This window comes from Hyperolius riggenbachi, chromosome 1, assembly GCF_040937935.1.
Source record: "Hyperolius riggenbachi isolate aHypRig1 chromosome 1, aHypRig1.pri, whole genome shotgun sequence".
Lineage (NCBI taxonomy): Eukaryota > Metazoa > Chordata > Amphibia > Anura > Hyperoliidae > Hyperolius > Hyperolius riggenbachi.
In genome coordinates, this window is record NC_090646.1 from 140,003,313 (window position 1) to 140,019,572 (window position 16,260).

Sequence of the window (16,260 nt, forward strand, 5' to 3'; positions counted from 1 at the left end):
CACAACGTATGGTGCTGCAAAAGCCGACGGTAGAGTGAGCCGCGTTAGGCTGCTCGATGCCCATAATATCTCCCAGAGTGGCGCTGATTGGCCAGCGGGACCACGTGATGCGGAGCGAGACACTCCGCATCACGTGGTCCCGCCGGCCAATCAGCGCCCGCCAGTGCAGTGAATATTAAGTAGCCATGTGCGCGGCTACTGTAGCTGGCTCTCCCCGCCTCCTCCGCCCCCCACTGCGCATGTGCAAACAGTCTAACGCGGCTATAGCCGCTCCAACGCCGTAGCATGCTGCACTTTGCACAGAACGTGCAGCGTTACATGTAACGCAACGTGGGCTGTGTGAACAGCCCACTTGTGTTACATTGCTGTGCGTTGGGGGAGCGTTACAGGCGCACTAACGTGCGCCTGTAACGTCTTGGTGTGCAAGCAGCCTAAGGGAACCTAAACTGAGAAGGATATGGATTTTTCCTTTTAAAATAATACCAGTTGCCTGACTCTCCTGCTGATCCTGTGTCTCTAATACTTTTAACCACAGCCTTTGAACAAGCATGCAGATCAGGTGCTCTGACTGAAGTTAGACTGGATTAGCTGCATGCTTGTTTCAGGTGTGTGATTCAGCCAGAGGTCAGCATGACTGCCAGGCAACTGGTATTGTTTACATACATATCCCTCTGTTTAGGTTCCCTTTTAAGGACATTACCTCACCTTTGTCTGGAAGGATTCATCTACTGACCATAGAAGGTCTAGCAAGCAAGGTCAGATGAAAAAGAATGACTGGGATGCTATTCAAGCAACGGAAGAAATGTGTAGCAAGTAAGAGGTTTACTCCCAGCTTCTTTCTAGATAGAAATACATCTGGCTCATTCAGCTCTTGGATATGACTGAGCCGAGAAAACTGTCTTCAATTGCAGTAAATCCTAGCTGACACGCCAGTCAATAACGCAAAAACAAACTGCATAAAGAAGACATCTAGTTAAAAAATTAAAGAATTAGCTGTGCCAAAAGCTATTCAGATAAGGTATTGAATAGTCTATGACATACATTATTTCAACATAATGATGTATAATATGTGCTGGGAAACCATACTGCCAAGAAATATATTACAACTTTATTTCAGTACATTTTCGTTTTAAAATGTTGAAAGCAGATTTTTTTTTTTTTGCTTTTCATTTATATTTTGGGTTACAGTAGAACACCTGGCAAAAGTAAAAAGCAGCAATGAGGATTGGTCTTCATTGCTTCGTTCTGCAGCTTGTAGATTGTCTCATGTACCCACCTTTGAAATTGAACCACACTGATGAAATACTGCCACCATAATTCATTTTCATACAATCCCCTTTTAAATACATTACATAAAAAAAAAATGTGCGTGTTACATTTTGGTATAGGGGATAGTGGCGTAGTGAATAGCACTCTCGCCTTGCTGCGTTGGGTTCCTGACTCAAATCACTATCTGCATGGAGTTTATACATAAAAACATACTGATAAGTTAATTGTCTTCCCCCTAAGAGAGAAAAAAAATAGCCCTAGACTAAGGCTATCATTCATAAAAGTGTGTTCGGTGAAACAAATCTTGTCAGGAAAATGCCACATTCGGTATTTTATACTTCTGTGTGCTAATTCATAATGTTTACACTTGCGATAGAAGTTCAGTATTTTCCCAAACTAAGGCTTGCGGTAACAGGAGAAAGCTGGCTGAGTTGTTACATTTCTCTGTGCAGAGACAGCGTTACAATCAAGAGGCAGCCCCAACTTCCCATTAGATGTGCATTTGTTTTTTAACTGCCTCGGTTTGCCCTGAATCTGCGCTTAATCTGTGTAATAGTCTTTCTAAACAATCTATTTAATTGCCACAGCTTAGAAGAACGTCAAATGTCAAACATGCAGGCTTTCTGATGTAAAATATATCTGAAACCAGGTACCCAAGAGGTTAAACACAGTTTCGGTATTCTTGAAAGTCTTTTTTGTTCTGCTCTCACTGCTGCTGCCTGGGAGGTCTGTTTCCATTAACATTGCTATTATCCACATGGTTATCGCCTCTTCAAAGCAAGCGGGATTCTCCGCCCCAATGCCGCCTGCTCTTATCTTTATGAATGGACTTTTAGTGACGTGTTTAGATAATCACAGCACAAGGCGGTAATTTACCATTCTGCTCGGGAATGTCAGCTTTTCATGCGGAAACAGCTTTTATGAATTCACATTTTGCTAAGTGGTCGGTAAAGTCAGCTTTTTTCAGCATTTCCGCATGCAGGAATGTTTTATGAATGATAGCCGATGATGGACAAATGACCATGGTAGGGATTACATTGTTAAATAGACTTACATGTGTAACTATTCTTGGAGATTAATATGAACAAGCCAGCATAGAGTAACTTTATACTACAACAATGTATGTCACAGGGGTGTTCTAGTCTTCAGACAGATGAGTACCCCAAAGTGCTTGTGCACAACATATCCCACCAGCATGGTCATGTCTTATCCACTGCATGTCACATTCTGGATATTAGATTCTTTTTTTAGCACGTTGTCCCCGAACATTGCACAGCTCCCCATAAATTAAGATAAATATTGAATAAAATAAAATGAAGGTCTTGCAGATATTTAAGCATTCAGAAACACTGCTTCATCTGAATCAGGGTCCTTTCCACTGTCCTCACTAGGTAAAGAGTCCCCACCACTAGGAGACTTGCAGCTTAAGTCCTCCACCCCAGACTCCTGGTCGCTGTTGGCAGACAGGTCGGGATCTGAGCTTTTCAAGTGATCCTGAGTTAGAATGAGGGCAGAGTCCTCCTCACCCTGGGAAGGGCTGCGAGATGGGAACAGTTTCAGGTTGTTGCTGTAATCCTGGGGAGTATTGACTGGAGAGGTCTTGGTGATGCACATCTGGAACGTGCTGGTTTTCTGCTGGTCACTCATCTTCTTGTTGACCTCATTAGTTTGACGGGTCTCCAGTTTTGCCAGTCTCTGTTGGAGGAATCAAAATGGTGACATATTTTGATCCAATTTAGCTTCTTAGTGTACACGAAATCATTTTATAAACAAATGTCTAATTAAAGCAGGAGGATTAGCCATACTATGCCAGGAAAAAACACACATATATAAGTAAATACTTGATCTACTTACAGTATATAACACATGTATTGTACTGTCCACATTTTGAGTTCAGTGAATGTTATATAGTAAATTAAGAGAATTCTGTTCCTGGTGGGGGCCATGTCTTTTGCCCACAGTTTAGGCTAAATACTGATGTCATTTCTTCCTTTATCTTTTTTTTTTTCTTTCATCCTCCAATTGCTGAGTCACCTCAGCCTTGCTTGTAAACACAAGTGAGCAGAGGATTATGTTTCAGCTAGGCAGAGAAATAAAGGGAAGAGGAGGAATATATTATAGACAAAAAGAACCCCCAACATGCAACTGAATGGCAATGGCCATTAGGGGGCCAGTGCTCCTAAGGTATTTGATAACTCCAAACCATAGCAGCAGAAAAACTTTTGAAAGTTTTGAATGCAGGGTTTGCATCTTTATCACTTAATACACTCAGACCAGTTGCTGTTGAAATTAGATTTTTATGGTGACAATCCCGCTAGGGCCGGTTCACACAGATGTTTCCCAGCCTGGAAATGTTGGCCACAGCGCTTGTAGTTTACAGCCATTCGTGCAAATGCTATATTTTTTCAATATTTTTAACATCATCTGCTCGCTGCTTAGGCGATCCTGGAAGCAACATGTAGCGAAGATGATAAAAGCTTTTGAAAGTCACTAAGGGCTTGTTTACACTACAAGAGCTTTTCTAAGTGCTTTGTGATTTTAAAAGCTCTTGCTAATGTTATCCTATGTGTGTGTGCCTTAGCAAAAGCTTTTATAAATCACTAGCGCTTAAAAAGCTCTTGCAGTGTGAACAAGCCCTTAATGCTTTTCTGCAAGCATGCAAAAAGGCATTTAGACAAGACACATAGGAGAAGACGGTGTGAACCCACCCTGAAGCCAATTGCCAGACACAGATTTTTGAAATCTGTGGGAGGGGCTGCTGCAGCCTGGTTTACATCATCTGATTGTGGTGAGGTGCAACGCCCAATTGAACATATGCCAGAAAGCATGTTTCAAAAAAAGATGGACTAGGCAGAGGTCATATGTGTTCTTAGAAAACGATTGTGATAATGAAATATTATATCATTCAAAACTTCATTGTGAAAACAGACAAGTGAACTTATTGTTAGCACTTCCTGTATTTTCATCGATAACTTTACCCTTAACCACTTGCCGACCGCACACTCATAACGTGCGTCGGCAAAGTGGCAGCTGCAGGACCAGCGACGCAGTACTGCGTCGCCAGCTGCAGCCTAATTAATCAGGAAGCAGCCGCTCGTACGAGCGGCTGCTTCCTGTCAAATCACGGCGGGGGGCTCCGTGAATAGCCTGCGGGCCGCCGATGGCGGCTCGCAGGCTAGATGTAAACACAAGCGGAAATAATCCGCTTTGTTTACATTTGTACGGCGCTGCTGCGCAGCAGCGCCGTAAGGCAGATCGGCGATCCCCGGCCAATCAGCGGCCGGGGATCGCCGCCATGTGACAGGGGACGTCCCGTCACTGGCTGCACAGGACGGATAGCCGTCCTGTGCAGCGACGATCACCGGGGGAGGCAGCAGGTAGGAGAGGGAGGGGGGAATTTCGCCGCGGAGGGGGGCTTTGAGGTGCCCCCCCCCCCGCCACCCACAGCAGGCAGGAGAGATCAGACCCCCCCAGCACATCATCCCCATAGGGGGGAAAAAAGGGGGGCAATCTGATCTCCCTGCCTGCACCCTGATCTGTGCTGGGGGCTGCAGAGCCCACCCAGCACAGATCAATCAAACCAGCGCTGGTCCTTAAGGGGGGGTAAAGGGTGGGTCCTCAAGTGGTTAAAGGGGTACTATAGCGAAAAAAATAGTAAAATTTGAAATATGTGCAAACATAAATAAGTACGTTTTTTCCAGAGTAAAATGAGCCATAAATTACTTTTCTCCTATGTTTTTGTTACTTACAGTAGGTAGTAGAAATCTGACAGAAGTGACAGGTTTTGGACTAGTCCATCTCGTCATAGGGGATTTTCAGCAAGGCTTTTATTCTTAATAAATATATTCCCTAAAAAATGATTTAAACAATGATGCTGGCCAGCTTTTGCCCCACCCCAGGTTTTCTTTTAACCCAACAAGCTTACTTCCTGACATCCAACTAGTGATACTAACCTCCCCCCAACCTTTCTAATCTATGCCTACTAACTATAACCCTAACCAGTACTCCCTATTTGTTGGACTGCTGTCAGTCAGCGCCTTTAGCATCAGCAATTTAGTTACATGATAGCTGAAAACAACCAATCACCACATGCACAGCCCATCCACTGAAGTTAATTGCTGAGTAATGGCTATATGCAACTAATCTAACAACTTCACGTAATCTGTACCTAAATGCCCAACAAGCTGTCTAAGGACACCTTCACTGCCTGCCAGTAATTACATTAAGCAATACCTTTTCCATGACATCCAGCTCTTCTTCAAGCTGCTGAGTCTCTTCCTTCACCGCCTGGAGAAAGTCCGTCACTGACTGTCGGGGGTGAATGCTTTTCTCAAAGCGATTGTAAAGACCTCTCCAAAACCTGGAAAATTCAGCAAACGGACAATATTTAACCATGGGTTGGGGAAGGGAGGGTTATGGAGAATTGGAGGCATTTTCAGACTAAAGTTCAGAACCCTCAATGCAATTTTTTGCAACAATTGTTTTTGTAAACAATCGTGTAACATCGTTTAACGAAAGTTCATTAAGATGTTTACCAACGCACAACTACCCGCGACTATCCTTCGAACTGAACAACTGTCATGACAGGTCACTGAACAAGTAATCGTTCAAATGCCCATTAACTTCCAATTCTAAACTGCAGACGGATCAGTGAATGATCGTTCGTTGTCACATCTCCCCGATCCATCTGCACGTCTATATCTGCTTTAAATAATACAGAAGTGGTCTCAAACTCAATTTACCTGGGGGCCGCAGGAGACAAAGTCAGGATGAGGCTGGGCCGCATAAAGAATTTCCCAATCGCGGCGCATCGCCGCCTCTGCCCGCCCCTCTCACTCTTCCTTCACAGAGAGGGGCGGGGAGAAGCGGCGATCCGTGCGCGATTGACGTTAGGAGGGGCAGAGCTGAAGCTGAAAGCTCTGCCCCTTCCAGGAAAAGCTGGCGGATTGACCCCCGGGCGATTTGGGGGCTCTGCAGCCCTCGTTTAGCAGCGGGGATGCGGCAGATTACTTGGGTGCACTGAGGCGAACTATAAGGAAGCTTTTGCCTGCGAGGGCCACAAAATATTGTATCGAGGGCCGCAAATGGCCCGCGGGCCGCGAGTTTAAGTGTAGCTAGGCTTTGCTTGCAGCCATGCTGGCGTTATTTGTGCCACTGTACAAATATTCAGATATTTGTTTTATCCCAAATATGTTCTGCCCACATTTTGTAGGGGATGGAAACACAGTTACAAAAAGTGTGAAATTGTCCAGGTACTTAAAGGGACTCCGAGCAGTGCAGAAACTATGGAAAGATGCACATCATTTTAAAGCTCTCTTTCTCCTCTTTCCAATGATATATAAACCGCCGCCCTACGCCTTTTAGTTTTCGCTATTTTCGCGATTGAAATTGCCGCGGCCGCGATTTCATTCACGAAAATAGAGAAAACTAAAAGGCGCAGGGCGACGATTTAGGTGTCGCCAGAAAGAGGAGAAAGAGAGCTTTAAAATGATATCCATCTTTCCATAGTTACTTGTATTACACAGGACGACACTTTCCCCAGTGTCAGCAGCTCCATTCAGCAGAATGGAGCTGCTGACTTTAGGAAAAAGTCGCCCTGTGTAATATAAGTAACTGTGGAAAGATGGATATCATTTTAAAGCTCTCTTTCTCTTCTTCTGGCGACACCTAAATCATCGCCCTACGCCTTTTAGTTTTCTCTATTTTCGCGATTGAAATCGCGGCCGCGGCAATTTCAATCGCGAAAATAGCGAAAACTAGGGTGGCGGTTTATATATCATTGGAAAGAGGAGAAAGAGAGCTTTAAAATGATGTGCATCTTGCCATAGTTTCTGCACTGCTCGGAGTCCCTTTAAACATTCTCCTGAGTCAGAGAACACAACTGATCCTGCCGGCCAAGCCTGGATTTTATAAAGACTGCCTGCTATTGGGTAACAAAGTGCAACCCATGCCTGGAACATACCACACAACAGTGGGGGTGTTAAGTGGAGTGCCTGCAGTGACAACTTTTGAAGAGGTTTCAGATTTATTAATAATAGCAGTAGGGTATTGTACCGTGTTAGCCATCAGTAAAAGCAAGAAGTTTTAAATCAGGATGACACCATTTATTGGCTAACTAAAAATGAATAAGAATAAACAAGCTTTCGGCCTTACAGCCTTCGTCGGGCTTACATCCTGTTAGTTTGCAGGCTGGTGGTACAGACAGCTTTATACATGCACCATCAAAAGGGAAAACAGATTTTTTTCAAGCATAAATACATGTCATTAAGATGCCTCAAGTGAAACAGAACATCCAAATGGGGCGAGAAGTTGTTAGCTGAGATAAGGATCCTCTGTTTACTCCATGCTCACAGACCTGGGAGTTGGACTGACACAGAGGTATCGTAAATTCTGAGTTCACAAGTTCAGCTACGGTATATAGGCTGAGAGAGTTTAAATATCGTCAGCCTCATACCAATATAACAAGTTTTTGTACTTATTCAAGCCCTTGTCCACAGCTTTGAGCCAATTTATAAATTTTGTTTCTGCTATTAATCGATCATTTGACGCTTTGAAGCCACCCTTCAGGGCAGTGACACGAAGATCATACATGCTGCATCCGTTGGACCGAAAGTGTGTAGCAACTGGGAGTTCAGATTCGGTATCGTTAATAGTGTGCCTGTGTCCATTCATACGTTTGCGCAGAGTTTGTCCAGTTTCTCCCACGTACATAACATTGGGGCATTTAGCACACATGATCAGATATACCAGATTGGTGGAACCACAGTAAAATGTGCCTTGTACTCTGTACTCTGTGGAAAGAATTTTATAATTAATCTGTTAATCTTTATGTATATCCTTTATACCCTTTATATCTTCATGTGACTATAAGGACCACATGCACAGAATCAGATTAGTGTGTTAGAGTGACACTTTAAAGTAATAGTATTATTGTTAACCAGAGAATTATCACGATATCACATATATGTTATGTATTCTTCCTGAACTATTCACTGTGCGCAGTCTCATGTTTTTCCACAGCACCTTCCCTCCCCCCTCAGTGTCATTCTGTACCAAGCACGGGGCAGTGAGTTGAAAAGAACAGCCTAAAACCAGTTCTCTGAAAGTATGGGTGATTTTGAAGGACATGAGACAAGGAACTGATGTCAGAGGATTTCTTTCCTTCTTCCTGTTGACTTTCATTTATTCATGAGGGACACAGAGGAAGAACAGACCCACCCAAAAGAAGAAACTGGACATTGCTCATTGGACTTATGGGATTACAGACTGTTTGGAGGGAGGAATATATTAGCATGTTAACTGGGGTATAAAGATCAGCAGGTGAAGGAAGTCTCCACCCTTTTGTGACTAGCCGGGCTGCAGCTAGCCTGTTTCTCCTTTAATAAATGCTGGTATATAAAAGGGTCCTCAGCTGAGTGAATAAAGATTTCATTTTCATTGGCACGAAATGGAGGAGTCTCATTGAGTAAGTTTATTTGCTTTTAACAACTCCTGTTGTGAACCTGGTATCGTTAACCTGTCAGTGGAGTAAATGTGTCTGCAGGTCCTACATCTTTTTTGTCGGCAGGGTGATGTTCCATTTTGTTGAGGCTACACACTTTCGGTCCAACGGACACAGCATGTATGATCTTCGTGTCACTGCCCTGAAGGGTGGCTTCAAAATGTCAAATGATCGATTAATAGCAGACACAACATTTATAAATTGGTTCAAAGCTGTGGACAATGGCTTGAATAAGGACAACAACTTTTTATATTGGTATGAGGCTGACGATATTTAACCACTTTACCCCCGCGCGTACGTATTTCTCCGCCCCTTTTTCCATCCTTTAAAAACCAGGGACGGAGAAACACGTACTTTCCGCGTTCCCGACGCTGCCCGCGCTCCCGCTCGTAAACACGCCGCCCGCCGCTAGTAAAACCGCCGCCGCCCGCTCGCCCAGAGATCAATGAACGGGAAAATCCATTCCCGTTCGTTGATCTAAGCCCTGCAATGATCAGCTGCTCTCCTATGGGCAGCGGGATCATTGTGAGAAAAAACTCACGTGTCCAGCCTCCTTATTCTTCCTCCAAGCTTCCGGAAGGAAGCTTGGAGGTCGCATTAAAACAAAAAGTTACTGTGGCCATCTTGTGGCCAAATAGTAAACTACACCCTACACATTTTTCACATACAAATAAATGACTTTTACACAAAATTAACTCATTACCTCCCACACTCCCCATTTTTTTTTTTTTTGTAATTAAAAAAAAATTAAAAAATTTACAATTAAAAAAAATACATAAATAGTTACCTTAGGGACTGAACTTTTTAAATATTTATGTCAAGAGGGTATAACACTGTTACTTTATAAACTATGGGCTTGTAATTAGGGATGGACGCAAAACTGAAAAAAATGCACCTTTATTTCCAAATAAAATATTGGCGCCAAACATTGTGATAGGGACATAATTTAAATGGTTTTATAACCGGGACAAAAGGGCAAATACGTTTCATGGGTTTTAATTACAGTAGCATGCATTATTTAAAAACTATAATGGCCGAAAACTGAAAAATAATTATTTTTTTCCCCACATTTTTCCTATTTTCCCATTAAAACACATTTAGAAAAAAATAATTCTTGGCATAATGTCCCACCTAAAGAAAGCCTAATTGGTGGCGAAAAAAACAAGATATAGTTCATTTCATTGCGATAAGTAATAATAAAGTTATAGACGAATGAATGGAAGGAGCGCTGAAAGGTGAAAATTGCTCTAGTGCTTCAGGGGGTAAAACCCCTCAGTGGTGAAGTGGTTAAACTCTTTCTCAGCCTATATAGCTGAACTTGTGAACTCAGAATTTACGATACTTCTGTGTCAGTTTAACTCCCAGGTCTGTGAGCATGGAGTAAACAAAGGATCCTTATCTCAGCTAACAACTTCTCACCCCATTTGGATGTTCTGTTTCACTTGAGGCATCTTAATGACATGTATTTATGCTTGAAAAAAATCTGTTTTACCTTTTGATGTTGCATGTATGTAGCTGTCTGTACCACCAGCCTGCAAACTAACAGGATGTAAGCCCGACGAAGGCTGCAAGGCCAAAAGCTTGTTTATTCTTATTCATTTTTAGTTAGCCAATAAATGGTATCATCCTGATTTAAAACTTATTGCATTTATTAATAAAAGTTCTTGCTGTGACATCTGCACTTACATCTGGAAATCTGCTATTTCGTTTGTTTCATAAGAACACATCAGCTATATTCTGAAAATTGCTGGGTAACTCATAATTGATACACTAGTGTATCAATTATGTACTACACAGTGGTACTAGGTACTACACAGTGGTTATGTTATAGAAGTACCAGTGCAGTAAAGCCAAGTACAGATGCCTGTTGCTGGAAAAAAAAGTCATGATTGTTTTGGGTGACAGTTTGCTAATGGGCATACTGTATTTCGTTCCATGCACATGGGAGATAAACAGCGTCTGGGGAGCAACAACAATAATCTAATGCCTAATACACACGGTAGGATTTTCCGTGCGATAGATGGATCCAATAGATAAAATCTGTAATGTCCAATATTGCTCCCGATCGTTTCTGCGCTCAATTTCTCATAGCGGTGAATGGAAAAAGATAAAAACGAATGAAGATAAGAGAATCAAGCGCAGAATCGATTGCGGAATTGTGCGGGAAAACCGATCGGGTCCCAAAATCGCACGGAAAATCTTACCATGTGTACCAAGCATAAGACTGACAACTCTGTGGATTGTTGACAAGGAAGGAGCTGATGTAAGGGGACACCTGTACAAATAACAGGATGTCATCCAAAACAATCATGAATGATCACGAGAGTGATGAAATTCTATCACCGTGTACGTAGCTATAGTTTGCATAACACAATCTTGTATCTCCTATCTTGTCTACATCCATATGCTATGTATTTTGTAAACCAGGGTGTTTTGAGAACTGACGGGGTAGATGAGAGGAGTGAATCTTATCCCATTACATAAGATCACAAGTTCTACCTGACATAGAAGAGGGCGTCTCAATTTCTTCTACATTACCAGAAGAAAAGACTTACTTGAAGTTGGATGGAGTGGTGTTTGGCTGCAGTGTCCTCATAGTCTGGCTTAGCTCCGGCTTATAAAGTGGGTTCATGTAATCCAGGCGTTGTTTCCACAAGTATGACCAAAGTGAATACGTCCGCTCATGTACTCTGATCAACAAAACAGATAAGGAATGGTATGATAACTGACAATACAATTTACCTTGCAGTCACAAACTGTATCGAAAAATTGGATTCAACATTATCCAATTAGGGATTAGTAACATTTCTACAGAAACATTCCCTCGTAGATGTTCCCACACCGCAGTTCAAACGGATTCAGGCCTATTTTTCTACCATGCTACACAATGACATTTTACCTGACAGCTGTCAAACAAACAGGATGGCAGGCTTGGTCTAGAGTTCTACTTTATGCAGATGGCTGGAAGAACAAGTGCAAACAACAATCCAATGACTGCCCAACAGCACACTCAACATATACGGTACTTACTATGGAAAGAAGATGGGAAACAGTAAAAGGGAGACTTCCAGTATGCGGAAATACAATAGCAATTAGCCAAAACAAAACAAAAAAAGTGTGGCCAATCACTATTCTGAGAAGAGTGTGCAGGCTCGAACAGGGCCGGCAGGAGCTCGGGATTTCGCCCGGTAGGCCTCCCTTTTAGTGGCCTCCAGGGGCCCCGAGCACTGCAGGAGGGGGCACAGCGCAGGAAGGAGGTGCAGCAGTGGGTACAGAGCAGCGGGGACGGGGGCCGCTCCCCCCACCTCACCTGGGGGCCCCCCTTTCCGCGCTTCCCCCTCCAAGCTACAACGTGGTAGACCAGAGAGGCAGCGAGCGGGGAGCCGATCAACTTACTACTTCCTGGTTCCCGCTCTGCATGCCACTGCTCTGGTCTTCTCTGTATTGCTGTCCAATCACGCTCTCACTGTGCTTTCTGTGAGAGCGTGATTAGACAGCACTGCAGATAGGACCAGAGCAGCAGCAGGCAGAGAGAGATGCAGGAAATAGTAAGTAGAAAGTTTTTGCCCGCTCACTGCCGCTGTGCATTCTAGCCTGGAGGGGGAAGCGGCGAAGGGGGGGCCCCCAGGTGAGGGGGAGAGACTGCCCCCGTCCCCACTGCTCTGTGTCTGCCGCTGCTCCTCCTTCAGGCTACCTAGTCTGGGGGCACTTGTAGACCTGACTAAACTGGGGACACCTATAGACCTGGCTAAACTGGGACACCTATAGACCTGACCAAACTGGGGACACCTATAGACCTGACCAAACTGGGGACACCTATAGACCTGACCAAACTGGGGACACCTATAGACCTGACCAAACTGGGGACACCTATAGACCTGACCAAACTGGGGACACCTACAGACCTGGCCAAACTGGGGACACCTACAGACCTGGCTAAACTGGGGACACCTACAGACCTGGCTAAACTGGGACACCTATAGACCTGACCAAACTGGGGACACCTATAGACCTGACCAAACTGGGGACACCTATAGACCTGACCAAACTGGGGACACCTACAGACCTGGCCAAACTGGGGACACCTACAGACCTGGCCAAACTGGGGACACCTACAGACCTGGCTAAACTGGGGACACCTACAGACCTGGCTAAACTGGGGACACCTACAGACCTGGCTAAACTGGGGACACCTACAGACCTGGCTAAACTGGGGACACCTACAGACCTGGCTAAACTGGGGACACCTACAGACCTGGCTAAACTGGGGACACCTACAGACCTGGCTAAACTGGGGACACCTACAGACCTGGCTAAACTGGGGACACCTACAGACCTGGCTAAACTGGGGACACCTACAGACCTGGCTAAACTGGGACACCTATAGACCTGACCAAACTGGGGACACCTATAGACCTGACTAAACTGGGGACACCTATAGACCTGACCAAACTGGGGACACCTACAGACCTGGCCAAACTGGGGACACCTACAGACCTGGCTAAACTGGGGACACCTACAGACCTGGCTAAACTGGGGACACCTACAGACCTGGCTAAACTGGGGACACCTACAGACCTGGCTAAACTGGGGACACCTACAGACCTGGCTAAACTGGGGACACCTACAGACCTGGCTAAACTGGGGACACCTACAGACCTGGCTAAACTGGGGACACCTACAAACCTGGCTAAACTGGGGACACCTACAGACCTGGCTAAACTGGGGACACCTATAGACCTGGCTAAACTGGGGACACCTATAGACTTGGCTAAACTGGGGACACCTATAGACCTGGCTAAACTGGGAACACCCATAGACCTGACCAAACTGGGGACACCCATAGACCTGACCAAACTGGGGACACCTATAGACCTGCCCGCCAGGCCCCTCTTTTTGGGGGAATCTGCTGCCAATCTGGTTGCATTTTGTGGGGGAATGTGCTGCCAATCTGGTTGCATTTTGTGGGTAAATGTGCTGCCAATCCGGTTGCATTTTGTGGGGAAATGGGGGGGGGGGGGGGGTTTGGTTGGGGGTCAGCCCTCCACCAATGTATGTGGAAAAAAAATGGCCCTCCATGCCCGCGAAGTTGGACAGCGCTGGTCTACTTAATATTTTTATTTTGCGCCATTTGACTACTTGAATTATCATGAGGCATGTAACTACTTGATTATTTTATCTAAAATGTATCTGGTAGGACCCAATCTCTGTGAATAACACCGCTACGTATTTTGTGTTATTTTGTGTATTTTTAAGTCTGCCCATGACCCATCATGACCACGTCCATGTTCCAGTGCGTGGACACACACACACACACACACACACACACACACACACACACACACACACCAAAATTTCTAGAGTACATGCGTATGTGAGCCCAAAATGGGGGTGGTGAGAGGGGATGGGGCGGGAGGGCCCAGGCTGAAGCTTTTCTGGTGGGCCCTTAGTTTCCCAGTCCGACCCTGAGAGTATGTGTGGCCCCCATTACTCTATCTACAGCAGTGTTCCTCAACTTCCACACTTGACAGCCAGCGGGTGGAGATATGGCTTTTCTACACTACGACATTGAGTTAATGCAAACACGTTTATGGTGCAGAGTTTTCTTTTGCGCACATACGCAGTTTTTATGTTTGTTCGTTTTTCCTATTCATAGATACGAATAGGAAAAATTGCAGGAGTGGTTATCCAAAAATTCACCCAGCAGCACACTAAAACACCACACGGTGCATACACACACAGTGCACGTTTGAAGGGTCCCACTGAATTCTATGTTCTATAGGTTTTTATCCACTTTCTCCACTGCTACAGTATATCTACGTCATCTGTGGCAACCTCCAAGCCACCATGACGTAGATATACTGACTAACTTTGCAGCCCTGCTGTGCACGATTGGCTTCAGAGAGCACTCCCCGGCACTTTCAGCTGCATTGCTAATTGGTAAAAGGGAACATGTTCCCTTGTAGCCAAGTAGTCCACCCCCCTCCCATGAAAGATCGCTGCAGTAGTCAACTGCAGCGATCCTTCATCTGTCCCCCTCCGTGCAGAAATCATTAAAAAAAAAAACCTCCAGCAAGCAGCCTCACTCACCTTACCTCCATTCCCCGCTCTGCATTCAGCCTAGCATTGCCGACTACCCGGGTCCCGGCTTGATGACGTCATCAAGCCGGGACCTGGTTAACCGGCATAACACGGCTGACTGTAGAGCGGAAATCGGAGGCTCGGACTTCAGGAAAAAGGTAAGGTGACTGAGGCCGCTTGCTGGAGGATTTTGTTAAAGATTTGTGCAAGGAGGGGGCTGCCTGATGGGGGGGGGGCACCTGGCTATCAATAATGGGGGGTGGGGGTAGGATATGTAAAAGGGGGGGTGTACATATATACTGGGGGGGGCATCTGATTAACTAAGGGGAGGGGGGATTTAATGATTTGGCACATCTGGGCACCTGGGGGGGCCATAACCAAATACTGGGGGCACATTTGGCTATAATGGGGGGCAGTGCTAATCCTGGGGGTACATCTGGCTATAATGGGGTGATCCTGGGGACACATCTGGCTATAAAGAGGGGCACTATTCCTGGGGGTGCACCTGTCAATCTATTCTGGGGGCGGCAAACACATGGGACACATCTGGCTATGCTGAGGGGGCCGATATTGGGGACACACACACACACACACACACTTTTTCCCATTAAAATGCATAGAGAGGAACATTTTACTTGGTACCAAATACTAAGTCTTGAAAAAAACAATATATAGATCATTTAAGTGGCATGAGTACAGATGAAGTTATTGCTGATTAGAAAGGGACACCGCTAAAGCGTCAAAACTGCTCTGGTCCATTAGGGGAAAACAAGATCTGGATGCGAAGTGGTTAAAAATGTATACCAACACAATTCCCACTGAGCACAAATCTATTCACATTTGTTTCTTTGCAGCCTGAAATGAAGACCCACCCTAATAAAAAAAAAAAATTCCAGCTGTGCAAGCACAACTAGTTATCTACCCCAACGCATCTGTACTGCTGGCGCTACGTGCGTCATGCAAGCAGTAGAATGTATGGTGTACTACCAACACATGCATTACCTAAGTAATGAGAATTGCATTACTAGCACCATGCATACATAACTGGCTTAAAGTGGGATTATACTCCCAAAAATAACATTTCAGTCACTACTCTTAGTTACATAAAAGAACACTTGAAAGCATTCCCAATCTTTCCCTGTACATAAAAATGATTGCCGGTATTTGCACTGCAGAGGGCAGTAGAAGCTTGCTTGTCTCTAGTAATCAGCAAAGGCAAGAATGTCCCTGTACCCGTGCCTCCCTCCCTCTGCTAAATAGCCACATTGCCCTGGCAATGGCTAAGTCACTTCAGCAGACGAAAGGGAAGAGAGAGGCACAAGGAGAGTCTCGTCTTTGGCGGTGACAAGATATAAGCAAGTTTCTACTGCTCTCTGCAGTGAAAACGAATACATTGAAATGTTCGTTTA

The 16,260-nt window shown here is 44.8% G+C and overlaps 1 protein-coding gene across 2 annotated transcripts in view; it reads right to left on the reverse strand.

The window, feature by feature from the left end:
• Positions 1–213: 213 nt before the first annotated feature.
• MTMR7 (myotubularin related protein 7) overlaps positions 214–16,260 on the reverse strand; it is a 65,480-nt gene continuing 49,433 nt past the window's right edge. Inside the window, exons 12-15 of one of the 2 annotated variants that reach the window (XM_068278632.1) lie at positions 11,326–11,460; positions 5,503–5,629; positions 5,019–5,118; positions 2,904–2,964 (exon numbers count right to left, since the gene is read on the reverse strand). In XM_068278632.1, coding sequence (XP_068134733.1) covers positions 5,059–5,118; positions 5,503–5,629; positions 11,326–11,460 — 322 coding nt within the window. In that variant the 3' untranslated portion in view covers positions 2,904–2,964; positions 5,019–5,058. Of the gene's footprint in view, positions 2,965–5,018; positions 5,119–5,502; positions 5,630–11,325; positions 11,461–16,260 lie in introns of both variants that reach the window. The other variant, XM_068278631.1, reaches the window with a different exon arrangement.